Source organism: Camelus dromedarius, chromosome 25, assembly GCF_036321535.1.
Source record: "Camelus dromedarius isolate mCamDro1 chromosome 25, mCamDro1.pat, whole genome shotgun sequence".
NCBI lineage: Eukaryota > Metazoa > Chordata > Mammalia > Artiodactyla > Camelidae > Camelus > Camelus dromedarius.
Window position 1 is genome coordinate 27,187,556 of NC_087460.1, and position 27,948 is coordinate 27,215,503.

Here is a 27,948-nt window from a genome sequence, read left to right on the forward strand (position 1 = left end):
TCCTTTTCGATGGCGTCAGTGTATTTGCACTGAAGCCAGATTAGATCATTGCCACTCCAGAGAATACTGGAATCAGGAGGGGGCCTAGAATTGGGGTAAACCACAGCCACTCCTCCTATCAGGCTTCAAAGATATATGTTGTATTGGTATTTGTTATTCAAATGAGATTAACTTGAATATGAAGCATTGACTGCTTTTTTTTTGTTTGTTTCAGGATACCTAATTTTTTGATAAGATAGTTGTTTCACAAAAATCCTTGTAAACATTAGCCTGATTTACCAAACCAAACTAATTTTGGAAACAAAAGAAATTAATAGGGTTCATTCCATAAATGCTAACGTTGTTATTTTCAGTGAATACGGCACAGGTTTTGAAATATAAAAGACTTTTAGTATCTAATAATTCTGTGGCAATTAAAATTTTTTTTGATCACCAGATTTCAATATTGAAAACTCAGTATACATTCTTTCTTGCATGAGTGGATCAAGAAACTTGGATGGCTAGAGGATCCAAGAAATGTAGGCATACCAACAGCCCATGTGGGTATGGGAAAAATATTTTTATGAACTATTATTCTACAAGTGTGTATCCAAGCCGATCAATTCATATCACTTTCTCTGACGAGAAGTGAATTGCACATACAAATGGACTGCCGTCACAGCTGTGGACTTCCTAAATCGCAGAACGAATTGAAGAGTATGATAAGTACTTGTAGACTCATGGTGTCAGGCGCACGAAAGATGTGCTGCTGCGTTTTACCGTCAGCTTTCACATTTGTCTTCTTGGAGCCGTGACTTGTTCCTCTGATTGGAGATCGCGTTTCTCCTCCTCAGGCAGCAAGTTCACACTGGTACATGTGCACGTTTCTGTTTTATAAATAAGTCACTTGAAACATAATCGTGCTTTTGAGATCTTAACTGCATGTTCTGTTAAGCCTGTATTCCTGCTCTTCATTGAGTGTCTATAATGGACTCATGTTTCTGTCTTGTTGCTGTCCTAACTGCCCCTGAAAAACAAGACACCGAAACCTAACGTGTCCATTTCCAAAGCAAGCATGAGGATTGCACTCAGTACTGTGTGAATGGATAGTTGGCTTTCATATTTACATATAATTGATTATGTGTCCCTTTTGGCTTTTAGATTCTACTGAAAAATATCCTCACTTGAAGGTAAAAACTTTTATACTTTTATCTTGATTTTTTTTTTTTAATGAGGGTACTGGGAATTTAGCTTAGGACCTCATGCACTGCTAAGCAGGCACTCTACCACTGAGCTAGACCCCCCCCCCGAATTATTACTACAGATTGTATCAAATGTACATTATTAATCGGTTTGTTTCAAAAACCATTCAGCCTGCAGTTGGAGTGAAAGATTCTTTTCCTAATAAAACAGGAGAAATGAAGAATTTACAAACATTCAAATCAGGTAAATTTTGCAATACAAATTTAAGTCTGAAGAGAAGTACAGTCTTCTTATTCCTAATTCCTTTTATTTCTTCAAATTTAATTGAAAGATGACATAAATGCGGCAGATGTTATTATTGGTATCCATGTTTGAAAAATATATATAAGCATAAGAAATAGACTTTTAAAATGTCAGCTTTGACTTGGATGTTTCTGTTGATGCTGGGAGACACTAAAGTGCTCAGCTTGGAGTCCCTATACTTCTCAGGGATTCTGAGAGATTGATTATTAGGTTCTAAGATTTTTCCAGAGTTTTAAAATGCTTAATTGAATTCTGACCTTTATGTAGGGTAAAGCTTCACTTGCTAACATGTCAGTCATATTTGACTTTATTTCATCTAGTGCTATCACATTGATGATATTTATTTATTTCTGTATTTATTAATGAAGGTCCTAGGGATTGAACCCAGAACCTTGTGCATGCTAAGCATGTGCTCTACCACAGAGTTATTTCCCTAGCCCAAAGGTCTTAAGCCAACTGGATGTTTTGATTAGCATGCTCTCTCTCTCTCTCTCCCTCTCCCTCTCTCTCCCTCTCTCTCTCTCTCTCTCTGTGTGTGTGTGTGTGTGTGGTGTCTTTGATTATTAAAAATGATGGAAGTAATTAGTCCTACCTTAATGTTTGGTAGATACGATCTTTTAAAACAATAATCCTAAAAGTTTTTGGATTTAGGATATTTTTTATACTATTAAAAATTATTGAGAATTCTGAAGAACTTTTAAGTGGGTTGTATCTATTGATGTTTAGTATATTAGAAAATAGAACTGAAAAATTAAAAAACAAGCACACACAAACATTCCATTAGCCATTAGAGCTATGATGTTACCACATGTCATGTGTCTGGAAACCTCCACTGCACACTTAACAAAAAATGAGAATGAAAATAGCATTCAGTATTATTGTGAAAATAGTTTTGACCTCCTGGACTCCCTAGATGGAGGGAACATGGGGCTTCAGGGCTTCTCAGATGACACTTGAGAACTGCTGTTTTAAACAGGGTTCATGGGTGTGAAATAATAAAGGGGCCCTTGTGATGAAGTGGGCTTTAAAGTTCACTTATACATTTCTTGCCTTTTTTTCTTTAACTTGTCTTAAAAAGTTTGAATCTGACAACTTAATTCTTTTTAAAAAAGGAAAACATTTTTGTTATATATTTCCTGTCTCGTGGCACTCTGTACTCTTTGGACCTAGTTTGTACCTAGATTTACCCTATTTTTATATGGAAAAAATTAGTCACTCAAGGCTATCCTTTCTTATATAAATTTATGATGTTTATCCACGGCTTAAGAATTCTGAAGATATTGGTACATTGAGGAAAGACTGTCTCATTGTAATTTAAGTAGTACCATTCAGTAAAAGTTTTCTTAAAGCCCACGTCTCTAGGACTCAATACTGTCATGCATATTTAAACGTCCAGTAAATGGCTGGTTAGACATACATTTTGTTAATGAAAAAATTCATATGTTGAAGAATCATAATTATTCCTAAAGCTCTTATGGAATATTGACTGTTTTATAGAGAGTGATGAGTGAATCCAAATTAGTAATACTAGAAAATTAAACTTAGAAAAAAGAGACAGTGGTTCCCTATATGAACAGCAATGACATGTAAAGTACAACCAGCTGGGAAGGAGCAGTGTGTTTGGGGGAGAGGAGGGCGTGGGGCTGCTGCTCTGGGAAGAGAATTTGTAAAAGTTTGTATTGTTATTCACATTCTAATAAGTGGAAACTTTGTTTTCAGGTTCTTCAGACTGGGATTCTACTAGTCTGAGCCTCAATAATAAGGCTGGTCAAAGAGCCGAGCATTTGAAAGTTGACAAATGTCCGTTGGTATCACAATCAGTGACCACAAACCAGTCAGCACCCACAGAACTGAGGCAGACGGCCCTGGTAGATAAAGACCGGGTGAATATTGGAGCCGTGTCTCTGTCAGAAAATGCAGCGCTCCGTGGCCTGTGTGAGTCACAGCTGCCAGAGAAGAGAAGCAGCAAAGAAGGTAATAAAGCAGCATAGAGAACTAGCCATAGTCTACCTGTGCGTGGCTTCACCACACTCCGACTTTGCAGAAATCATTTTGTGGCAGGATCTCCTTTGTGTTTACTCCTTTTATGCAACCTACAACCAGACAATACCTTTTGGCATGACATTTACATTCATCCTCTGACCAAAGCAACATATTAAATAGCAAAGAGAATTAGGTGAAAGTAAGTTCGTTCAGAGTAGTATTTAGCACACTCCTGAGAGTGGGTAGGAGGATGATGTCTAGAGCTTTGTGAGTAGTTGGGAAACCTAGGTGGACATCCAAAGATTCCCTTCTCAAAGTATGGTTTCTTAGCTTTATTTTTATCTAGCTCTGAATTTATAAATATTTGTTATAGCTATAGTCAGTGTAACTGAAAAAGCACCTCTGCAACTAAATATCAAAGTATTTCTAGTATATTCTCTGCCTTTCTGTATTTTAGAAGTGGCTTTCCCAGCAGTAGTGGCAGTCATTGGGATTTTGCTACACAGGACCTCCTTCTTAACTGTGTCCACACAGTATATCAGCTTGTTTTATTATTTTTAATGGATTGATGGGTCGAAAAGGATATTGGTTTTTAAGGAGTGCTTTATCACTTAAAAATAATATATGGGATATCAATTCTAATTCTTCTAGGATACCCAGTCTGTTGATTAACCATATCTAATATGGGTTCTACTTTATATACCAATGAATTTAGTGCCTTAATCAGTGATATAATCAGAGCTGTAGTAATAAGTCATACAATGTTTTTTCTGCTCCTATAGTTTTATCTTTTCTTTCCTTACCTGCAGAATTAATGTTGTATTTACAAAAGATTCTCAGTTATCTCCTATAGTAGTGACTACAAGCTCTAAACTCAAAGTTTTTCTAATAAATACTGTTTATACACAGATACTTTTAAGAGTTTGTCCTCTACAGCATGGGAGCAAAGAGGATAGACATGTAAAGAAATAGTTTACAGTTCAGCTGGTGAAGACACACTAGAAAAATCTGTGAGGTACCAAGGTAGCTCCAAGGAAAGAGATCCCTGTGTCTCTGTGGAAAGACAGCTGCAATCAAGGAGGACTTCACAGAGCAGCTGAGTCTTCAAAGAGGAAAAGGAACTTGTCAGAACAATAGAGGGAAACATTTCAGGTTAAGGAAAGATAAAAGCATAAAAAGTAACAGTAATTTTGGAAACCATGAATAACATTGCTCTTGAAGCTTGGTATGTTGTTAAAAAGGTACTGTTAGGAGGGGAGAATAGAGTCTATCGTGACTTTGTATATTTCTACTGTATTTTTAAATTTTGTTTTATTTCTCTTTATTTTGTTCATGTCTGGTGAATCAATTTGTGAGTGAAACTGAGATGTTTGTATGCCTTTATCTGGTAACATCTAGTATTTCCCAAATAGTTTGTTGAAGTTTTAGATAGTTAGAAGTAGTTCTTAAAGAAGTAAATATCCAAAGATTAAGCTTAATTTAAACTGTCAATTGATGAAATGTTTATGTTTTTATAAAGATGATGCCTTTTATCTAGCTGTTCTAAGTAGTGAAGTTTAACTAAGCATATTCATTTTTCAGCAGACCCAGACTTCCAAAGGGCATCTGAGGAAGAGCAAGAAAGACTTGATGGGAGTGAAAATAACCTCTCACAGGTATGTGAAAATGTAAATTTAAACTTCTGGTTTATATTGTTTTCTGTGCTTTAATAACACAGTTATTCAAATTCAAAAGAAATTGCCTTTCAAACTAGACTTTTAGAGTCAATAAATAATTATTTAATATTTAGTTTTGAATAGCATTTTATCTAATTACAAAACTTAAAGTATTGTTAGGATCTATAGCAATTTATAGTTAAACTTTATCCTTGGAATTGAGGCAAAAAACCTTCCTGAATATTGTTTACTTCTTCCATTTTTATAACTTCCACACATGATAAAGGTGATATCAAATATTAAATCATGTGATATAAGCAGTTGAAATTGTAAATAATATAGCAGTGATGGCCACCGAGATAGTTTCATGTAAGGAACAGTCATTCCCAGTGGTCCAAAATTTGCAGTTTCAAATTGCAAGTCATTGATGCCAAGATGAAAGATTTCTTCTGTCTTGTGATCTCTATGTAATCGATTTCAGAATCTACAATCAGGGAGAGAATAGGGGTCATAGAGTCAACCCAACTGCCTAGTAAGAGAATCAAACCTTCCAGGATTGGACCTTTATTGTTAGGGAAGAAACAAAAACTTTCTAATTTATTTCATTTCAGGGTAGGAAACCAGTAAATATTATTAAAAATGCTTTCATTCACTCTCACTAGTGAATGTTAGAGTATAATATAACTCAGTGGATGCAGAGAATACATATTGAGATAGATCACTATCATAGTGTATCGTTTGCATTAAAATTCAGGAATTTGTTCCTCTTTCTGATTGATGTTAATTGATTTTGGCACCTAATAATTTACAGTTTGCTTATTCTCCAGTTATTAGTCCTTTAAAAAAAATCTTTACATGCACTGGAGGGGCTCACTATTTAAAGTACGAGAGGTGAAATATTTTTTAGTGAGGAAATCTTTGTAATGTTAAAAATCTAATCTCTTAAATCTTGGTAGATTTAACACGTGTGAATTGTTTAGTTCAAACAAACAGTGACAAAGTTAGGTTTCTGAGCTCCTGTTTTTCTCCTATTTCAAGGCTAAGGCAAGTTATGTTTCACTTCTTAGTTTGTGAGTAGCCCAACATACATTACGAAGTTTGTTAAATTTTAATTATTTTCTAATTTTTCTTTATCTGTACTTGACTACTTAAGGATAAATGTGCTTCACAAGCACGTACTGTGAAAGAAAAGAAATCTGAAGATCAAATCAACCAGATTAATCTTTCACTTGTGCATCTGCAAAAAACGCCTAGAGAACCAGAAGTGAATAAGGAAAATGACAGAAAGGATGTACCTGTATCTTCAAAACATTCTTGTGTGGAGAAGCATGAGGACATGTGGGTCAAACAAGGCAAATTCGACTGGAAACATAATTCAGAATTTATCACAAAGAAGTCAAACCAGAAAATGAGTAAAATCCATGAAAAAGGCAAAATTACTTTTCATCATAAGGTAGTGCTGCTACCTGACAACTCTGAACTACATGGTGACTTAAAGGAACTACCTTCCAACGTGACAGATAATACATTTGATTTTGAGGAAAAGGATGCACCTGGAGCCTCTGTCTCTATAGGATTCCAGGCAGTCTCTGAACACAAAGAGCCCAGTCTTGAAAATGTATTTCCATGTTATTCCAAGTCTGAGTCAAGAAAGTATGGTTGCCAGTCATCTTCAAAACTTTATTTAAATGAAAATAAGTTGGATGAAAATGATAAGCCATACATTGAACACGTTTTTAACAAAACTGAGGAGAGTTTTCGTAATGACAGAGAAAATGAAGTAAGGAACCGAGTTCCATTTACAGTGAATGAAGACCAAGAATTTGCTACAAAAAGAAAACCAAAAAGGAGCCAAAATACTCACTGGAAATCAGACATTGGACGTGCACCTCAGGTAAGTGACCCAAAAAGCCTTTTTGGTTTGTGGCTGACCTCTCCAGTGAGATGAAACACATGATTCAAATAGAAAGTCACAATATGTCTGCTGTTTCAAATACTTGTAAGAAAACCAAACCAATACAAGACCAGCTCCAGAAGCCATTGCTTGCAGATAACTGCGGTGCTAGTAATTCTAAAATCATGGACCCTGAATTAGGAAATGTGAGTTCTTCTCCATCAAATGGTAACAGAACATCCAAAGTATATCTAAAAGAGTTACACCAAGATATGGAAAGGTTTAACAATGAGGTAGGCATGTTACAAGTAGAATTCCTGGCTTTGGAAAAAGAAAATTCAGCTTCAAAAAGAGGTAGAGGTTCCTTTGCTACTGCTCTTGTTTTTTTTTCTCTATATCAATAATCTCTTCCATTCTGATCCATACTTGATCTGATTTTCCACTTAGGAAAATAGCCTATGTATAAAATGGGGTCATCTAAATATGTAATCGTGTAGAAACAGACTATTTCTGCCATCTAAATAACAGGAACTCAGGGAAGTATTTTCCTGGGTTTTGTTCCTTAATCAACCTAAGTCTCTGTGCCAGTCTTTCGTATGAAGTGGGAAAGTAATTTAGCTTTGTGCCACATGACCTTCTGAGCCGGAATAAACGCAAGTGAATAGCTTAAGAAATATAATAAGCTCAAGGGTTTTGTTTTTTTGTTTTAATCTATTGGCTTAAATGTAAGTTGCACATCCATAGAATGGGAAGGAAGCAGTGACTGAGAGAAGGGATATAAGCACACGCTCTCACTAAACTGATCCGTGTGTTGTGCGTTAGTGAGTGCAGGCTTCTCTGTTTTACTGATCACTGGACACTTAGAATTCCATCATGGTCACTTTGAGATATTCTTAAGAATACATGTGCTCCCACATACTCTTGAGTCACCACTTCCGGGTGTTTCTGTTGAGGCAGACACTTACATTATATTATTTAATAAAATGTAGGAAGTTTTGACATGTATGATTCTATCATATAGGTAGAATGAACCCTCAGCAAAAAAAATTCACTATTTATCTCCAAAGGAGAAAACTTGAGTTTTGAGAAACTTGAGTTTTGAGATGCACTGAATGATTTTTTTTAGTTCTAGTAATAGATTTTTAAAATGTGTGTGTTCTTTTGTGTGAGGTGCAAAGAGTGTTAAAGATGGAAATCTGAAGGTGTTCCCCTTTAATAGAAAAAGGAGATGAGCCCTGCCCCCAACTTTGCCGAAGTCACACTTATCTGATCAATTTGATGAATTTATTTGGTAGCTTATTAGATTCAGTGTTACAGAATTGTATCATCTCTTTTGACACCGTAAAATGCTGGGGAATACTGCTTTAGGGAACTTGGACAAATCACTTAACCTTTCTTGGTTGTGTTCCCGTTTTCAGTAAACAGTGGGGCTAAGGTAGATCACTCATTACTCCTATGCCGTCTAGCTATAAAATGGCCATGGTTATTGAATGTGAAATTGGGAAGCATTATTCCTTCTGCAGAATTCCACACTAACTGGCAATTCATCAGTTTCACTCTGCTCCTTTCGGTAAACATGGGTTTATATGTTTTATTAAACACCACATTTTGATACCCCGGGATCCAAATGAAACAAGAATTATAAAAAGTAGTGGGGAAAGGATAGCTTTAGCACAGAAAGAAGAATGTTTCCTTTCAGTTACTGAAGCACCAAGGTTCGACATCTTCTATATCTGGCTGTTTAATACAAAATCTTGGTGATAAAGACAGAAGAGGACAAATTTTATGCCTTTGTCTTTCTATTTCTCTGTCTCTGCCATTCACATGGGGAAGAGTGGATGTAAGAGCACAACATTCAGAAAGTCCTTTTTGAAATTTTGGAAATTCTGTTTCTTTTCCTCAAACAGAAAGAAGCAGAATTTACAAACATTCCAATGACTTGAAATGATAAAAATTAAAATAAGCACAAAAATATCTTAATCAATTGAAATCAGGGCAAACTCTGAGTCAAATGATAAAGTGAATGATAACAAAGTCTTTATAATGAATAAAGTAATAATTACCCTTTGTATCACACTTTCACTGAAGGTTGAAGTAGAAGAGAACAGGAGCAAAAGTGGTGAACTGAAAGGATCAGAAACCATATGTGATGGCAGCTATCATGAAGGATTAACTCAGCAGAGGAAGAGGGGAAAAACTGATGACCAGCGGTTTCCTGCTCTGCAGAAAGGAGATTCTGATAGGTAAGCCTGTATCAGTATTCAGCAGTAGGTAATTATTCTTTTCCTAGATGTTGTTCAGAATTTCTTCCCAGACTCATCTCTCTACTTGCTTCCATATATTTTGTACTCTTCCTTCCAGGTTCCTAGGACACACCTAAATGCCATGTGCCTAATCTTTGTGCTCACATTCTAATCTCTTAATCTCTTAAGTAGAATAATTTCCTCCTGTCTCTTTTGCTCATGATTCCTGTTTATTTCCCCTCTTCTGTAAAGCCTTCCTCATGCTCACTTTACTTTCATATGTCAGCTCTTGCGTATCACATTGTATCATAATTGTAAATCTGTCTTTGAAGCAAGAATTTGTGTTTCCTTGCATATGGTTGGCACTTGTTAACCATTTTGTGAATTAATAAATGATTGAAGATGGGTAAGAGTTGGAATTTTACAAAAATTGGTTTTTTTTTTAATTTATCAGTAGAATTATATTTTAAAAATAGGCTTTTTTATGGATTGTTTTAAAGTAGCTGTCCTGGCTTGCACATGAAGGGAGTAAAGAATAAAAGTGGAAAACGGACATTAAAAGCATCTGTGACTTCACGTGTATTTGCGAAGACTGCCTCGCTGGCTGGTGGTCTCCTACACAGGAATGACAACAGCAGTTTAAGTGAAGGAGATCAAGGTTGTGGCAGGTAAAACCTACAAATTCTTTATTTCTAGCTGAAGACGTATTAGCAGTGATTACGTTCTCTGGAAATAGAACAGCAGCATATAGTGCACAGGCCAAAGCAAGAGGATTCTCACCTGTGTCGGAGGAACTCTGCCGAAAGGCTAAGATGAGGACAAGTGCCTTTGACCGGAAGTAGTTTCAGTAATACGTCCCCAGGGAAGCCGGGCTGCAGGGAATCAGTGTGAACAGCCCCTCAGAGGACATTCCCTGGGAAGGCAGGAGAGGACTGGGTGATAACTGAAGGGGAACGTGGGGCTCGTGGGGGTTCCCTTTCTTTTTTTAATGATGAGATGATAGTTTGTAGGGGATGTCTCTGTGCTGTTGGATGCGATTCCATAGAAGACGTGTTTTTCAATTTAACTTTGTTTGAATTTCTGATATTAGAAAGTGTATTGATTGTACTGTTATCTTTAAAATACTGTAGTAAAGTATTCATGTGTGGTATTGTTGTAAGGCTTATTCATTAGTTCTGAATCGTAATATTCTTACACAATTGAATATGCAGATAATGACTTTAAAGTTACACCATTGTCCATAGATTTTTAAAAAATTGTATACTCATAATGACTATACAAACACTTAGGCCATACTGAATAGGGTTTAATCATTCCTTGATGATTCTAGATTTTATAGTGTCCTTGACAGTATCATCATGAGTGGCTATGGTTTTGTATGCTATTACAAAATACCAGATTATATTAATATTTGTTTAGATTCTAGGAAGAAGGGGAAGATTTTGTTTATATACGATAGAATAATAAACTGTTAACAATCTATCACAGATGATTACTTTTAGATTACTAAGTTCTAAATTAAAAAAGCCATCATGCTCCATAAGGACCTGTCAAATGCATGAACAAACAGCTGAATGGATAATGAATGCCCGCTGATTAATGTCTTTAGCAAAAGCAAATCTTTATTAAAAGTAGATTTCCAGTATTGCCTAGGTCTAAAGTCTTTTTATTTTTAAAAAATAAGTGTTAAGATTCAGAAATTATTATTATTATTTTAACATTTTTTTATTGAATCATAGTCGTTTTGCAATGTTGTGTCAAATTCCAGTGTAGAGCACAATTTTTCAGTTATACATGAACATACATAGATTCATTGTCACATATGTTTTTCACTGCGAGCTACCACAATGTCTTGTGTATATTTCTCTGTTCTGTAGAGTATAATCTTGTTTATTCTACATTTTGAAATCCCAGTCTGTCCCTTCCCACCCTCCTCCCCCTTGGCAACCACAAGTTTGTATTCTATGTCTATAAGTCTGTTTCTGTTTTGTATTTGTTTTGTTTTGCTTTTGTTTTTAGATTCCACATATGAGTGATCTCATATGGTTTTTTTCTTTCTCTTTCTGGCTTACTTCACTTAGAATGACATTCTCCAGGAGCATCCATGTTGCTGCAAATGGCGTTATGTTGTTGGTTTTTATGGCTGAATAGTATTCCATTGTATAAATACACCTACCACCTCTTCTTTATCGAGTCATCTGTTGATGGACATTTAGGCTGTTTCCATGTCTTGGCTATTGTAAATAGTGCTGCTATGAACATTGGGGTGCAGGTGTCATTTTGAAGTAGGGTTCCTTCTGGACATATGCCCCAGAAATTATTACTTATAATTATACCTAGACATAGAATAATAATAGAGATTCATTTACTACATTAGTTAAAAGTGCTTAAAAGTAAATATTACTTTCTTAGCATACTGTGAAATGCAAGTATTGAAGCCAGATTGCCTGGGTTGGAATTCTGGGCAGACATAGGGGCTTCGACAAATGACTTAGCCTTTCTGTGCCTCATTTTCTTTCTGGGTAAAGTACCTGATATATTACCTACCTCCCAGGATTGTTGTGAGGATTAAAATGTCTTTAAGACATGTAAAGTGGTGATAATAATGCACAGCAGTTGCACACTAAGTCCTCAAAAAAGCTGATGTCATGGTTATTAGAAATCGGTTTCTTTCATATAAGGACTTAAGTAATACTTTCCAAATAGGTTTTATTGCCATGAAAGCCAGTTTTTATTGAAAAAGACAAAAACAAGAAAATCCTGGTATATTTTTTCCTATCAAATAATACAAGTAATTTTATGTTCTTCCTTTTCCTTTCCTTGTCTGCTTGATTTAAATTTAATACTTTGTTAATAATATAATTGATATGCTTTCTTTGTCCTTTAATGTTACTGTTTCCATTTTTTGTTTAATCCCTTTTATTGAAAATTATCAATGCAAAGGTTTTATATAAAAAAATAGATTTACACACTTCTTGTATTTTCAATATTTAGTATTTGGCTTAAAGGAATTGCTTTTTTCTTTTTTCAGGTCTTCAAAGAAAATGTCTACTAAAAAGGACAAGGTATAGTAAAATATTAATCAAAAATATTTTCCTGTAGTAAAAAAAATTTATAAAAGATAGAGTGGAAAAACAAAATCCTCCTTTGTTGTAGAGACATTTACTTAAAAATAATTTAGAAACATTATTGATAAAGTTAGCCTTTTGACGAAAATCAGTTGTTTGGAGAATTGTCTGTGTTTTTGCTCTCATAAAAAGATGGATATTTATCACCTCTGTACACTGAGCGTATTTTACAACTATGTTGGAGACACTGTGAAATAGCATTATTTATTTGTAGGTCACAGAGCAGGTGAATTCTGTGGATGACCTCGATGACTTAACTCTGGCACCGGAAACAGCTTCTGAGGATCACAAGTCGCTTTCCCCTAATTGTAAGAGTACCCTGAGGCTAATCGAACAACTTGGCCCGGAGAGTAAAGGTAGGACCCCCATATGACTACACAGCCTTTTTAAGTATCTCGTGGTAACCTTTGCACACCTAGTACTGCCCCAGGGAGCACAGCTCCGTTACAGTCTGCTGCGTCTCAGAAACCTGCTTTGTGTCAAAGCAGAAGCAGACGTGTTGTGCGCTGCCAGCCGGGGGCTGTGACCATTCCCACTCCCTGTGCTTTCTGTTGACTCTGCTGCTCCTACGCCTTCACCCAAGGTCAGGGTATCACTGCTTCCCTCCTAGATCGCTGAAATCACCTCAGGATTTTCTTCTCCGCCGTTCCACCTCCTGGAACCTTGGTCTACGCCGCCAGCATGATTACTAGATAGTTTTTAAAATTCAGGTCTTTGTTAACCTCCTTGCCTAAAATCCAGCTCCTGCTTCTCGTAGCTCCATGGTTAAAGGCCACAGTCCTCTGGCTTCATCTTGTTTCCTTTTATTACCCTTCTTTCCACATGAATTTTAGAATCATTTTGTCAATGTGAAGAAAAAAAAGTCTGCTAGTGTCCTGGAAATGAGATGTAGATCATGTTGAATCTGTAGATTAATTTGGGGAGAATTGACTTCTTAACAAAATGGAATTTTTAACCCTGAACAAAGTTCATTTCTCCATTTATATAGGTCTTCCTTGATTTTCTCAGTAATATTTTAAGAGTTTTTAGTGTCTGGGTCTTTCCATCTTTTATGTTTACCTGTATTTCTTATTTTTCAGTGCAGCTGTAAATAGTGTATTTTTACTTATTTGTTTCAAAATACTATATTTTAAATTTTAGTTTCTGATGATAGAAATATAGCTGATTTCTGTATACTGACTCTGTGCCCTCCAACCTGGCTGAACACATTTATTAGTTCTAGTAGCCTTTTTATGGATTCTCTCAGATTTTCTGCGTAACCAAAGGTGGTCAAGATTTTTCTTCTTTAAACTACTGTCTTACTAAAGATAGTTCACATTTAAGACTTGCAGCCAATAAATACATTCTCTGTCACAGCTAATCAGCTCTGTCAGTGTTGCAACAAGAGTAGCCATAGACAATACACAAGTTAATGGATGTGGCTGTATTTCAGTAAAACTTTATTTACCAAAGCAAGCAACCCAGCCCACAGGTTGGAGTTAGCTGACTCGCTTCATGTAATCGTATTCCCCTCTGATTAGCAGACACTTTTACCTCTTCATTTCCCATCTAGATGCCTTTTGGTTCTTTATTTTGCCTGATTGCACTGGCTCCAGTACAGTGCTGAATAGAAGGAGTAAGAAAAGCCATTCCTGTCCAGTTCCTCACCTTCTGGGAAAAGCGTTCCGTTTTTCACCATTGCGTATGGTGTCAGCTGTAGGGTTAGCATGGATCTTTGTCATAGTGAAGACGTTCCCTTGGTTCCTAGTTTGCTGGAAGTTTTTATCAGGAATAGATGCTGAGGTTTGGCAAGTGCCTCTTTATCCACTGACATGATCATATGGTTTCTTTTTTAGTTTGTTAATATGATGAATAACATTGATTTTTACGTGTTAAAACAGCCCTGCGTTCTTGGGATACACCCCACTTGGTCGTGATGAATTTTCCTGTATTGTTGGATTTAATTTGCTAACGTTTTGTTTAGAAATTTTACCTCCATTTTCATGACATTAGTTTTCTTTCTTGTAATACCTTTGTCTGGTTTTGGATTCAGGGTAATGTTAGTTTTATAGAATGAGGACATAGTTCTTCCTCTTCGTTTTTCGAGGAGACTTTGTGTGGAATTGGTATTAAATTTTCCTAAAATATATGGTAGAATTCACCAGTGTAACCATTGGGACTGGAATTTTCTTTGTTGTAAGGTCTTTAAATAGGACTTTTGTTTTGGTTTTTAAGATATAGGGCTTTTTAGCTTATTTGTTCTTTCTTAATTGAGCTTTTGTAATTTCTCTCTTTCAAGGAATTTTACCCACTTCATCTGAATTGTCAAATTTATTTGCATAATGTTCATAATATTATTTTGTCATTCTTTTAATATCTGCAGAGCTTAGAAGAATGTCTTCCATGTTATAGATGCTCAATATCCATTTGTTCAATATATGGATGAATGAATGTGAAAATGCACAGTCCTTTATACACAAAAATTATTCATATATTTTGTTTCTATGTTTGTTTTCTTCCTAATGCAGATTCTGATAGGTTATTGAAAATTCAGGATCCAGTTCATTCATTCAGATCAATAGAACTGAAAGAATCTGACTGTGCACTACTTACAGGAAAAATTAAAGAAATGGAAAATAAGGTGAACTGGCTACAAGCAGAGCTGTTGAAAACAAGAGAAGCAAAATCACAGTTAAAACTTCAAAATGTGGAGTGGGAACGACAGCTCTGCAGCATGAGGTACTGAATTTCTTGGTTTTAAAGAAATATTTGAACTCTATATTTACTTTAATACTGTAGGTATGTAGGAAAAGTCTTAAAATTGCTAACTTACCTTTTGGGACTTTACAGGGGAGAAAATTTCATTAATATTGTGGAATATGAGACTCTTGGAAATAACAGCTATATATATATACACACACACTCATTCTATATTTGTTTAAAAAAATCTTTGGTCCTTATCTCTCAATTGTCCTCCAGAAAGTTTATATTACTTTACATTCCCACTTGCAGAATTATGAAATGACCATTTTTCTCAAGGCAGAAACTTTAAAAAAATTTATGCAGTTTGACTCTTAACATATGAATGGATGGACTAAAAAGTAAAGTGGAAAGTGATTACTGGTTAGTTTATTCAGCATCTCTCTCATACAGAGATAAGATTAGTTCAAAGGTCTATGCTGAAAGCACGGGTTACACTTTATTTCTTAATTACTTAATAGGGATCCTGCCTTGTACCAAAAGGGATTTAAAAATGATTTACTAAAATAAATAATATTCAACAAGGTAAGTTCAAAGTGCTGCAAAAGAAGAAACATAAAGTGTAGGGCATCAGGGAGTAGACTCCCCAGCCTCACCTTGGATTATGCTAATTAGTGGGTCAGTGTTCTGGAAAAGACATCTGCGGATGTTACCTTCCCCTGGAGATCATGTAGGAGTCCCTGTAATATCTCATGAAGTTGAAATTTTATTTCTCATGAAATTATAAACCTGTTTCTAAATAGCAACTTCTCTTTTAATTAATAACTAAATTCTCTGTCCTAATGAAGGAGTAATTTATGACTATGTGGGGGGGAAAGGGTAATTTTCAATTCAAACCTTACTGAATAATTGCAAATTTTCTTTCCTACACTATTGACCAGAGTTACTCTTGACTGAAACTCAGTAGCATTATGTCTTTTCATTGCTACTTTTCAAATATATATATATATATATATATACATATATATAGTCTATCTTTATGAAGAGATTGAAGTGAGGAATTTAAAATGTGAGACTTAAAAATGAAAAAAAAAATTGAGAACATAGAAATTCCATTGGGGTAATAAATCAGCATGTGAAGAACCAGATCATAAAATGAACTTTTTATTTTCTAACAAAATAAATTTTAAGGTAAGCATATTTCACTGCAGATTAACATTAGAACAAGAAACAAAGAAGAAGAAAAATGCTTATATATTATATGAAAACACTAAGGATGACTTAAAAAGAAAAGAGAAAGAATGCAATGAGCAAGTTTCCGCGAACCAAGAACTTGAAAGCACTGCCCGGGCACTAGAATGCAAACGGAAGAGCATAAGGAATAAACCAAACCAGGTAAATTAGTCTTAGGTGAAAATTGCGTATCTCTAACACTGTTTCATCAATATTATTTATAATATTCTTTTGAATTTATCTGTATTTTCATTTAAAACAAATAAAAGTTATCTCATCCTAAACATGAACTATGACATTTAGAGCTTAACTTACTAATTTCTTGATGTTCTTGGCATCTAATAGATGCTCTGTGTCTTTTCTGAATGAAGGAATGGAAGTTAAATTGAGCTTAATCATTAACATAAGGATTGACGGTTTTGGTCCATTCAACAGAGTAACAAGTCTAATTCAAATCCATGTGTTAATTCTGGCTTTTTGAAGTTAAAATCCAGGCTGACTTGCCTTGAGACTGTGATGGAATTGGTTAAATGCCTTATAAAGAAATTTTCTTTCACTGGGATTTCAAAATTTGTAGATACCGACAGGAATATGCAGAATAGATAAACAAGATTATACTGTATAGCACAGGGAAATATATACAAGATCTTGTGGTAGCTCATAACAAAAAAAAAGTCACAATGAATATATATATGTTCATGTACAACTGAAAAATTGTGCTCTCCACTGGAATTTGACACATTGTAAAATGACTATAACTCAATTTAAAAAGTGTTAAAAAAATTTTTCTTTCATGATACTGCATCCCTTGTGTTTTTGCTCTGTGATAAATTTAGCTGTCATATATGTTAGAATTTGAGTTATTTATGTGCAGTAAAGATCCCTGTGCTTAAAAAGGCTACTTCTTTTTAACAGTTTAAAAAATTTTTTGTTTAAGATTCCCCTCCTAAGCTTTTTTTGACTTTTTTTCATGGTATAAAACCCCAAACCTAATGAAATATGTCTCCAGGTTTTAGAAGAGCAAAATGATGCTCAGAGACAACTTTCTCGAGAGCAGAATGCCAGAGTAATACAAGATGAAATCCTGGCCCATCATCTTTCCCAACAAAAGGAGGCAGAAAAGACTAACAAGAAAATGAATGCTGAGGTATTTTCTTTAGTCATCTTCAAACACGTGTGTGTATGAATTTGTATACTTACATAGTTTAAAAACCAATACTATAGGTATAGAAAGTATAGAGGGTTTTAAAAGCCTATATATGTAAATATATTTTCTGGGGGTTTCATTTCTGGTTCATTGGATAAAGCAATATTTTGAATTCAAATCCATTTGCCTGCAACAGTGACATAGTGACATTCACAATGGCCTCATCCGAGGAGAGGCTGTTCATATTTCCTATAGGAATTGATGAACTTTCCATGATCTCAAAATTGTTGCTACTAACAGCAGGCATTCTAGTTTCTGGCAGTGATCTCACTCCTTTGATAGATGAATGGAGAGGTTACTTTATCATTTCCACTGATGGTAAGGAGGAAAAAGTATAGCCAGTTCAGAAACCATAGTCTGGGTGTCGTTCTCCTACGTGTGATAAAAAGTAATGCTCTGCTCCATGTGGTATGCGATTTCAGTACAAGGAGCTTTTGAATATAGTGACATACCATAATCTATACTTAGTGATAATTTATTGATCAGTATTTTATTTTTAATAAAACAGTTCACTGTATTTCCCTGCTACTTCACATCCATTACTGTTATAAACACCATGAAGAAGAAATAAAAATTATTGCAGAAGCAAATAGTCTCCTGATTTTCTAAGAAGAGCTCTGTAAATTTGACCTTCTTTACCTTTAGTGTATTCACCATTAGGGAAGTAGAAGGCTTCTCTTGTGTTTATATATTTGTCCTAGAGAAGTAGTGTTGGTTTGGTGTAAGAGTCAGAGAGTCAGAAGACCTGGGGGAAACCCTGCAGCTTGCTTGTGTTTTTAACCCTTTATTCCAGAATTGTCACAGCTGAGTTAACTGATGTTTGTAGACGTGCTTAGTACAGTGCTTAGATTTATCACTTATCCGTAGATGTAATTCTTATAACTCGCTCTAAAAATGTTAGAAAGGGAGAATATTTATGGAGTATTCTCAGGAAAAATTTTTTTAGGAAATTTAACCTGTCCAAATATATATAGAGCTAAGGCTCTTACTTTGGGGGTAGCTGTAAAGGTTAGATGTCAGATATAATTTTTAAGTGTAGTCAGATTTATTCATTGTTTATTTTAAGCCTTTTGGGTTTGTTGTATTTCAGAGAAAGAAAGGCCTTCTCAGTTCTGAGCTTCTTAAACATCCTTTTGTGGTTTCTTTTTTACTTTCATGGATTCACTGTCTTTAATTAAATTTTTAAACTTTTGGGGATTTCTGCTTGTTTAAAGTTTGAGATTTGTATCCACCTTAAGTTCTTCCAGTTGGATACCCAGATATTGCAAACTTTTTGTTGTATAAACTTAGAGATTAGTCTTTCACTTCAAAGGAAATTATGATATGTCAGTTTATTGAGTACAGTTCAAAGAGTAAGAGATAAGGGGTTTCACTTACAGGACACAAAGGATTTTGAGCTGTCTGACCCAGAAGATAACAGCGAGGTGCTTCCTCAGCAACTTCCTGAAGCTGAACGTCAATTCCGTGGCCAAGAAATTGAGCTCCATCCCAGGAGAGATGCTCTTAGACCAACGACGTTGGTATTTGAATGTGTGCATAGAGACCGAGGCCAAGCCCAGCGTTCAAACAAGGAAACTGAATCCTTGTCTCAGAGCAAACAAGGGGAAGTCAACAGATACGTTGGAAAGCAGGCATTCTTGGAGGAGAGAGTATGTGAACTAGAAAGCGAAAACGTGTTGCTTCGACAGCAACTGGAAGCTGCTCAAAGTGAGGCCAAAAGTAAAAAGACAATACTTAATATCCCAGCGCCGTTTCTGGATCACCTGGGAAAACTTGAAGCCATGAGCAGACGAGTTCTGATGCTGGAGGAAGGAAACAAGGAGTTAATCGATGAATCCAGATGTTTAAAGGACAGACTGTATCAGTATGTAACGGACAGAGCAGAAATGGAAGTAAGTACCCAGAAAGGGAACTGATTTTCAGACTTCCTCAAAGAAAATTCAAAGTAGTATCTGATGGAAGCTAAACGGTGAAACTAGTTGAATATAAAAAATGTGCGGGGTATAAATATATACACTGTAAAGCAGCCTAAAAGCATATATTGTGTCCAGCAAACAAAAATTGGACCTGAGAGGTGCTTCACTTTGAGTAAAGATGCCGTGTCACCTGAAATTTTAAGAGGTTAAGCTATAAGTTGTTGATAGATACAGGAAAGTCTTAGTAATCTACTCTTACAGTGCCCAAGTCATTTTAATCTTTCTGTCATCACATTTTAGTATCGTGATGAAGCAGATAAATGAAATGCTCAGACCTAAAATGAGTATTTTGAAATTAAGGTTCAGTTGTGTGAACAAAAAAAGTAAAAGAAAAAAAAAAAGATTCAATTTTGTGGATTACCTTGACAGTCCAATCCAGATTTCCCAGATGAACTGATGTGTAAATGCTGTATCTTGTACTTTTCGTTAGTAGCTTTTTATTTTTAGTTGGTATAATCTTACTTTTATCCATGTCAATTGGAATTAAATTTAGAAATATTTCCATCTCAAGTCATGTGTTGTTATGACCTCGCCACTCCTTAAAGGCATCTACTTTTCATTCAGTCATAATTTGGGACAATTCGTAAATTTTAGCAAAACTGTGTTTGACTTAGTCTCCCCTGTTCTATTTATAATTTACTTTGAATATTTTTTCAAATAATGTGCTCACAATTCTCATTTCAAGGCTCAGTTACTGTCACTTGGAACTAAGTTTGTCCAGTACAGAGGAACTGGAGCGCTCTGTGATGTATGAGTTTGGCACTGGGGTCCCATTTTCAGACTGAGGAGGAGCAGGCAGAGTCCTGAGTGGCAGGAAGGGAGTGAGTGGGAGGTGTTGGGGGAGCTGTAGGAGCTGCAGTCCAGGAGGCAGGGGAGGCCAGGTTGTCACGGGTCCCCAAAGCCATTGGAATAACCTCATTTTTTATTGTGAGATAGGAGTCTGTTGGAAGGATTTAAACACCAGATTGAATATGTGAAGATCTCTGAACTTAAGCCTCTAATGAGAAAGAGGGAGAGTGTTCCACAGTGTGGAACTTACCTCCACTCATCCCACCCACACGCCCATTTCTGTTTGAGACTTCAGGGGGGGTAAAGCTTGGCCACTTCCTGGGAGGGGCAGGGAATGGCTGGTGGGGCTGCATCCATTGTCTAAGTTAACTTACTGTCAGTAAGGCAGGAGGGTCATGCCTTCTGTGTCTTTAATGAAATTCAGTAAACAGGAATGTGTGCCTGTGAGGAAAAGAAGGTGAATTGATGTCTGTGGGGATAGTTCTCAAAGTCCATATGTTGCAGTTATATATTATTAATGTAACTTAATGATAAGGTGACTTAAAAATCAGTAACAGAGTTATCTCTTTAGGCCTGTATGAGACAGCTTCAGCAAGAGCTGACTGACACCCGAAAGAAAGTGTCCATGTTGGAAGCTTCCCTGGAGGTGACAGCACATTATCACACTAACTCAGAAAATGAGAAGCAGGAGTCAGAGAGGAAGTCACATCAAGCTGCGAACCCAGTACGTGCGAAACCTAGCACGTCGGCCGTGAGTGTGCAGCGCAGAGCGTTGCAGGACACTAGCTTCTCAGGGACAGCTTTCTTTTGTATCTTCATTATAATTACACTTTTATTATCTTTATAATGCACTTGTTTCTTAAACTTTGACTTTCATTCTGCCATTTCTTTATTTATTTTTCTGTTATATTTACCCTTAGATAAGTTGAGAATTATACATCTTTCCTCACAGAAGTTAACTTTTTTTTCCTACTAAACAGTATTTTTTAGTGATCTCTCACCACAATGAGGCAAGCAAATAAAATCAGAGGATAATGTTTCATGGCATGGTCCAGAAAATTGTCATGTCTCTTCGCTTTTGTGAATGGATATAAAATCTGTGTGTATTGATTTCATGGATTTCAGAGTAACTTGTGCAGAAAGGTCATTATACAAACCAGTTGAAGTTAGGCATTGCCTTCATTTTCTCTTCATTTTACGTATGTTGTCAAAGCATGGAGAAGTTCAGATGACGTCTGTACACCCAAAATAGAGAATTAGGAAAATTGTCTAGATCCTGCTTTTGGATTTTTTCTTAACTTCATTGAGGTAAAATTCACATAGGGGGGATTGCATAACTCAAGTGGTAGAGTTCATGCTTAGCATACACAAGGTCCTGGGTTCGATCCCCTGTACCTCCTCTAAAAATAAGTAAAACCTAATTACTTCCCGCCACCAAAAAAAAAAAAAAAAATTCACGTATCATATAAGTCACCCATTTAGGATGCATAGTTATTATCTCCTAGTATATCCAGAGATGTGCAGCTGTCACCACAGTCAATTTTAGAACATTCCCATCACCCCAAAAAGAAAGCCTGCATCCCTTGGCCATCACCCCCAGCCCCCGTCCCTCTCAGCCCCCGACAACCACCAGTCTGATTTCTGTCTCTACAGATGTGCCTGTTCTGGGTGTTTCCCATGGATGGAATCACATGCTGTGTGGTCCTTCATTATTAGCTTTTTTCACTTGACGAAACGTCTTCAAGGTTCATCCATGTTACAGCGCTTGTCAGTATTTCCATTTCTGTTTATTGTCGAACATTACTCGGTTGTGGGGCTAAACCGTTCATCTATTTATCAGTTGATGGACCTTTGGGTTGCCTCTGCTTTTTGCCTATTGTTAATAATGCTGCTGCGAACATTTCTGTCCAAGTTTTGATGTAAACATGTTTTCATTTCTTTGGGGAATAGACTTAAGAATGGAAATGCTGTCATATGGGTCATACGGTAACTGTGTTTAACCTTTTGAGGAACTGCCATACTGTTTTCCAGAGTGGCTACATGATTTAACATTTTTATCCAAAGTGTGTAATTCTCCCAGTTTCTATGCATCCCTGTCAACACTGGTGATTAGCTCTCCTGGTGGGTGTGAACTGGCATCTCATTGTGTTTTGATTTGCATTTTTCTGATGACTGAGAATGTTGGGGATCTTTCCATGCGTTTATCCATTTGTGTATCTTCTTTGAAGACTTGTCTGTTCAGGTTTTTGCCCATTTTAAATTTGGATTGTCTTTTTATGATCGAATTGTAAGAGTTCTTTTTGTATCCTGGGTGCAAGTCTTTGATCAGATGTAGGATTTTCGAGTATTTCCTCCTATTCAGGAGATTGCCTTCTTACCTTCTTGATGGTGTCTTTTGAAGACTAGAAGTTTTTAATATTGATGAAGTTCAGTTAATCTATTTCTGTCTTTTACTGTCCTACCTAAGAAACAAGTGCCAGATCCATTCATGAAGACACACACCTGTGTTTTCTTCTGAGAATTTTGTAGTTTCAGTTCTTTCATTTTGAATTAGTTTTATATGTATTGTATGAGGTAGAGGTCAAATTTTGTTCTTTGGCTTGTGGATATCCAGTTGTCCCAGTACCATTTGTTAAAAAGACTATTATTGTCTCATTCAGTTATTTTGACACTCGTATTGAAAATCAGTTGATCATAAATGTGAGGGTTTCTTTTAGATTCTCAGTGGTGATGCGTTGATCTGTCTGTCCTATGCCAGTACCAAGTCAGATGTTATGAGAACTCTTTCCAAGTCTTCTTGCATATTACCAGTTGTTTTACATAGTAATAAAAAGTCAGTGTCGTGGAATGTGTGTAACTCCACTTCTGTGGAGACCTGCTGCTTCCTGAAGGGGCCTGTGGCCAGCTTATGCTTTGCTGACTCTGTGACATGACAGAAAGTAGGCTTGCAAAGATAAAGTCCATTCCTTCCCCCCCATTCAGACCTTTAGTTTATCACCCAGTGCCTCCCACTTCACTCCACTTTCCATCAAATCATGGTCACGGCATCTGCTGACTCAGTCTGCAATATACTTCATTATGTTGCACTTATTATAATTCATAGAGTCATCCATAGATTTCACTATCTAGAGGCAAAAGATTAAGCCTGGAAAAGATTAATTCAACCTTCCTCTTTGGAAGCCTCTCTAATCCATCATCTTGCGGTTCTCGGTCAAGTCCTCTTTTGGCTTGGTTCTTGTGTGTAACACTGGTGCCGATCTTGTTCTTGGTGTAGATCCTGCACTCTCAGCTCCCTGTGTCTACCTCCTTTTACTTAAAAAGAGAGGTGCCTAGCTGTATTCTATAGCTGAATGCATAATTAATGAAATAAGTATTTTATCCCATCCAAGGAAAGTTTTTCAAGAGTACAGCTGTTAAAAATTAGATAATATTCAATCAGTTTATCAGAAACAGATAACAGATTAGTAATTTGAATTTCAAAAGCTCAAAGCCACTCTGTGTGATACGGAGAAGCATTGTGCTACAACATGAAGCTGAGACAGTCCTACCTTCCCTTACCAACCAGCTTTGAAGTCAGGTAAAGGAAAAATTGTATTTAATTTAAATACTGCCAAAGGACACTACATTTATGGTTCCATAATATTTTATTTTCTCTCTGAGGAAAGGAAAATGAAGAGTGAGTGCTAGATTAATAAATTCTCAAAGCTGCCTGTCTCTTAGAAGTTCAGTTAATTGAAATGAGGTAAAAAGGCTGATTTTAGTAAACTGACTGTTTCTAGTTGTTTTTCAGTTACTAGACTTCAAATCCTGTCTCCTTGCTTACCAGTCTTCCTTACCCTCAAAGTTGAGGGGAAATTGTGAAATAGATGCCAATTTGTAAGAAACTGTAATTGGAGGGAACTCCGAAGTACCTTCCTTCTCACTAGTTCTGAGGTCTTTCTTTATCTGCTTCTTCTCATCAGCACTTTGCCATTAATAAGTGAATCTCAACGTTTGTTACTTTCCACTTTATAGGAGACCAATTTCTACTATATTCAAGTTACATTACTTACTGTTTTATTCATCCACTTTTCTGTTTATCTGTTTTTGCCTAACAAACTCCCCAAAGTTCAGTGGCTTAAATAAGCACTTATTTTGTTCACAACCTACACTTAGGAAAAGTGTGGTGAAGACAGCTGGCCTCTATTCCTCTCAGTTTCAGGTGGGGCAGCTCGAAGGCGGGTGTCTGGAATCACTTGAAGATTCATCCATTGATGTCTGATGGTTGATGCTGGCAGTGGGCTGTGGCTTTGGTGGGGCGGGCAGGTGGACCACCTCCCCTGGAATACCTAAGCTGTCTCTGTGGCCTGAGCTTGCCCACCTGAGACTGGGTTCCAGGGTTAAGAGTGAGGCAGAAGCTGAACTGCCTTTTCAAACCTGCCCTGCAGGGCACTTAAGGTTGGCCCATATTCTACCTTTTTTATGGAATTAACTTTGAAAGTTTATGGAGACATTCAAAAACCAGCATAATCTACTCACTAGCCACAATGTTTTCTTACTGCTTCCATATGAGAAATCCACTTATCCCCACTCAGTCCCTGAGCAGGTCTCGGTCGCAGTGGTGGTAGGCTCAGGCTCCAGTCCAGGGTCTTACTTTCCCATCTTCATCAGGTCCAGGTGGGGCTGAGGTTCCTGGGCGTGGTTTCTGGAGTGCAGCCCCTTGGGTACACTCCTCTCAGTGCTGAGGCTTGAGGATAAGGAGACACGGGTTATTCGCCACCACACACCCAACATTCTGCTAAACTGCTAAGGACTCCCTCACTCACAGATGGAAGATGGGAGGCACACTGGTCTGTAGCAGTTCTGAAATGCAGCCTGGTGCTGCTGGCTCTTTGATTAGGACTTAGTCCTAACCCTGGGAGGGGTTCTCTGCTGCCCTCTCTGAGCTCTTTGTTCTGTCCCTTTCATGAGCAGTGACCTCTGTTTGCAGCTGAGTAGTTCTCTCAAGCCAGCTTCCTACTTGTAGACCTTCTAAGAAAAACCCAAAGGCCTCTTCCCGTTTTGCACTATCTTTGTCTCTTTCAGTCCAAGCTAGCAAGCAGTGTTTTTGCTACCACAGTTCTCTTTAAAACTTTGAGTTTCCTGTGAATTTTATTGGGTTCATGCCATTGGAAAAGCTACTCTCACGTCTTCTTGAGATAAACTCTTCACCTTGGGCTTCCTGTGAAGCTGTTGTGGGACCATGCCTTTGAAATTCGTATGCTTTTAAGATCTTTAAAGGAATTTGAGGCGGCACCTTAAATCTTTCCAAGGTCTTAACAGAATCTTGGCTTCGTCTTTAGACTGTTTTCCTGGCAGCACCCTAGATTTGATCTTAGCCTGGAAGCCATTTCTCTGCTTACCCATTATGTGACAATTGGGCATGTGGGGATGCTTTAAATGGGATACAGATATTTGAACCCTGTGAGTCCTGGTTCCTTTCTATTTAATAATCTTTTTGTTTGTTTGTTTTAGCTTATCTCTCTCATCAATTTTACTTTCAGCTGTTCGGTAGCAAGAGTCCCGTTTCCTCCAGTTTCAGTGTCATTTTCTTCCCTGGCCTAGAAGCCGTCACTCTCAGCCCTTCAAGGGCCCTCAGGCTTCCACTCACAGTCTCGGGGACACTTTGGATTTTCACTCTTACTCTTCTCTACATCTGTTCAGGTTTCACCTACCTCCAGGTGCAAAGGCATCCCCACATTTTGGGTTCCTTTTTAATGGCTGTGCCCCATTTTTAATATCTGTGCCAGTTATTTATTGCTAATAATTTATATAATAAACTGCCTCAAAACCTGGTGACTCAAAACAGCATCTGCTTGGTTCACAAATCTGTATTTAGACAATGCTCAGTGGAGCCAGCTCATTTCTTCTCCACTTGGCATCAAGCGGGCACTAGAATAATCTAAAGGCTTGTTCATGCTCATATCTGGAAGTTGGAGCTGGCTTTGGTTAAGGACATTCCCTGGGGTCATCAGCTGGGACAGCTGCATGTACAAAGACTCAATAGGTGGCCTGGGCTTCACAACGTGGTGGCTGGGTTCTAAGGGTGAGCATCCCTACAGAGTGAAAGTCAGAAGCCATTTAGCCTTAGAAATCACACAGCAGTGCCCCCACATTCTGTCCCCTAGAAACCAGTTGACTGAGGCCAGTACATACTTCAGGGGAGGGAATTTCACAGGGGAAGTGTCAAGGAATTTGTAGTTGTTTTACAACCACCATCTCTGCCTGCCTTGTCTTACCAAATAATCCTTCTATCTGAAGGAAAGTAGTTCTTCCAAGTCAATGTCACTGAAAATCCAGCAAGTATTTCTGTTTGTCTTTGTTGAGTATGTTCTCTTGTTTTGTGGAGAGCCACAAAGGATTACAAGAATTAAGGCTTTTTTCTTTAGAAAAATGTATGGATCACCTTAAAACCACTACATTAGGAGATGGGTTTCTCCTTAACTCTGCGAATCACTCATTGCTCCTTGGAATGCAATTCAAATAAGCATACAATATTTGTGGTTCAGAGAAAGGCTTATGGCATGAGAACCCATATTTGTAAGATGTATTAATTGCAGTCTTTTTTTCAAAGTCTTGTTTTGGGAGGCATTTATTAATTCAGCCCTAAGTAACTCAATGTGATCTCCCTAAAACTTTAAAAGTCATGGAGAGTTAAGACTTGGGGGAGGAAGGGGTAAGAGACTTTCTACTAAGAGGTGCCTTGTAGTCATTTTATGTAGGAAAGACATGAACTGATTACAGAAAAATAAGAGTGTAAATTCAAGTACAAATGTATAACAAAGATGATGACAGTAAACAGTATTGTTTTGTGACTCTTGGTGGTTTGAGCTTCTTTCTTGACTTTCTGAGTAATTTGAGTTTCTCCATTCCACAAGGCAGATACCATTTTATTGTAACTGAATTTATTTCAACCTTTGATGCTGGTTTAGAGTTAGGCTGTTCTTAGTCTGCTAACCTCATTACCAAACAGTTTTATGTTCTTCATGCAGAATGCTGATCTTCCAGCAAAAGTGGAATCTACATCTTCAGTACTTCTCCATCTGAGTGCAGAAACTCAACGTTTTCTAAAGGAGTTATTTATGAAAGAATTGCAAAAGAAATCTGACACACTGGAGGAGGAGAAAAAGCAGTTGGAAGAAGAAGTAGTGCACCTCAGGCATCACCTAGAAATGAACGCAGTGGAACACAGTCCAGTGGAGCAGTACAAACGGGAGACTGAGGAGCGAGCAAGACGGGATGTAGTAGAAAAACTGAAAGAACTCAGTCAAGTCATGCGGTACAAACAGGAGACTGAAAAGCAAGCAAGACAGGATATTGCAGAAAGATTGGAAGAAATCAGCCAGTTCTTACAGGTGAAGCATTGATCTGTAACGTGCTGTAATTCACTTCGCTGAGAATTACAGTTCAGATGTGTAGATTTTATGTGTTTCCTCTACTTCCCATATAGCGGTTTGTTTTGTAGATTTCTGGAAGGAAGGCCGCATTTGTTACTCCCTTTAAATAATTCAGTTTCCATCATTACTATCACTAAATTGATCTTTCAGAACATCTCTCACTAGAGAATCACTTTTAAGACCAATTGGTGTAAATGAAGACGACTAGGAGGAAAAGAATATATTGTGACTCAAATACTGTACCACACTCTGGGATTACTG

At 36.9% G+C, this 27,948-nt stretch overlaps 1 protein-coding gene across 14 annotated transcripts in view; it reads left to right on the top strand.

Annotated features, from left to right (window-relative positions):
- The window catches only part of LOC105084210 (ankyrin repeat domain-containing protein 26), a 97,416-nt gene that overhangs the window by 61,000 nt on the left and 8,468 nt on the right, over window positions 1-27,948 (top strand). For 10 of the 14 annotated variants that reach the window (XM_064479190.1, XM_064479191.1, XM_064479193.1 and 7 more), the window contains 15 exons: window positions 1,141-1,169; window positions 1,353-1,425; window positions 3,205-3,459; window positions 5,050-5,123; window positions 6,277-7,017; window positions 9,106-9,260; window positions 9,761-9,928; window positions 12,292-12,325; window positions 12,603-12,744; window positions 14,896-15,106; window positions 16,279-16,462; window positions 17,310-17,447; window positions 18,887-19,399; window positions 20,844-20,996; window positions 27,283-27,645. In XM_064479190.1, the coding sequence (XP_064335260.1) occupies window positions 1,141-1,169; window positions 1,353-1,425; window positions 3,205-3,459; window positions 5,050-5,123; window positions 6,277-7,017; window positions 9,106-9,260; window positions 9,761-9,928; window positions 12,292-12,325; window positions 12,603-12,744; window positions 14,896-15,106; window positions 16,279-16,462; window positions 17,310-17,447; window positions 18,887-19,399; window positions 20,844-20,996; window positions 27,283-27,645 (3,233 nt within the window). The remainder of the gene's footprint in view (window positions 1-1,140; window positions 1,170-1,352; window positions 1,426-3,204; window positions 3,460-5,049; window positions 5,124-6,276; window positions 7,018-9,105; window positions 9,261-9,760; window positions 9,929-12,291; window positions 12,326-12,602; window positions 12,745-14,895; window positions 15,107-16,278; window positions 16,463-17,309; window positions 17,448-18,886; window positions 19,400-20,843; window positions 20,997-27,282; window positions 27,646-27,948) is intronic. The other 4 variants (XM_064479198.1, XM_064479197.1, XM_064479200.1 and 1 more) reach the window with 4 other exon arrangements.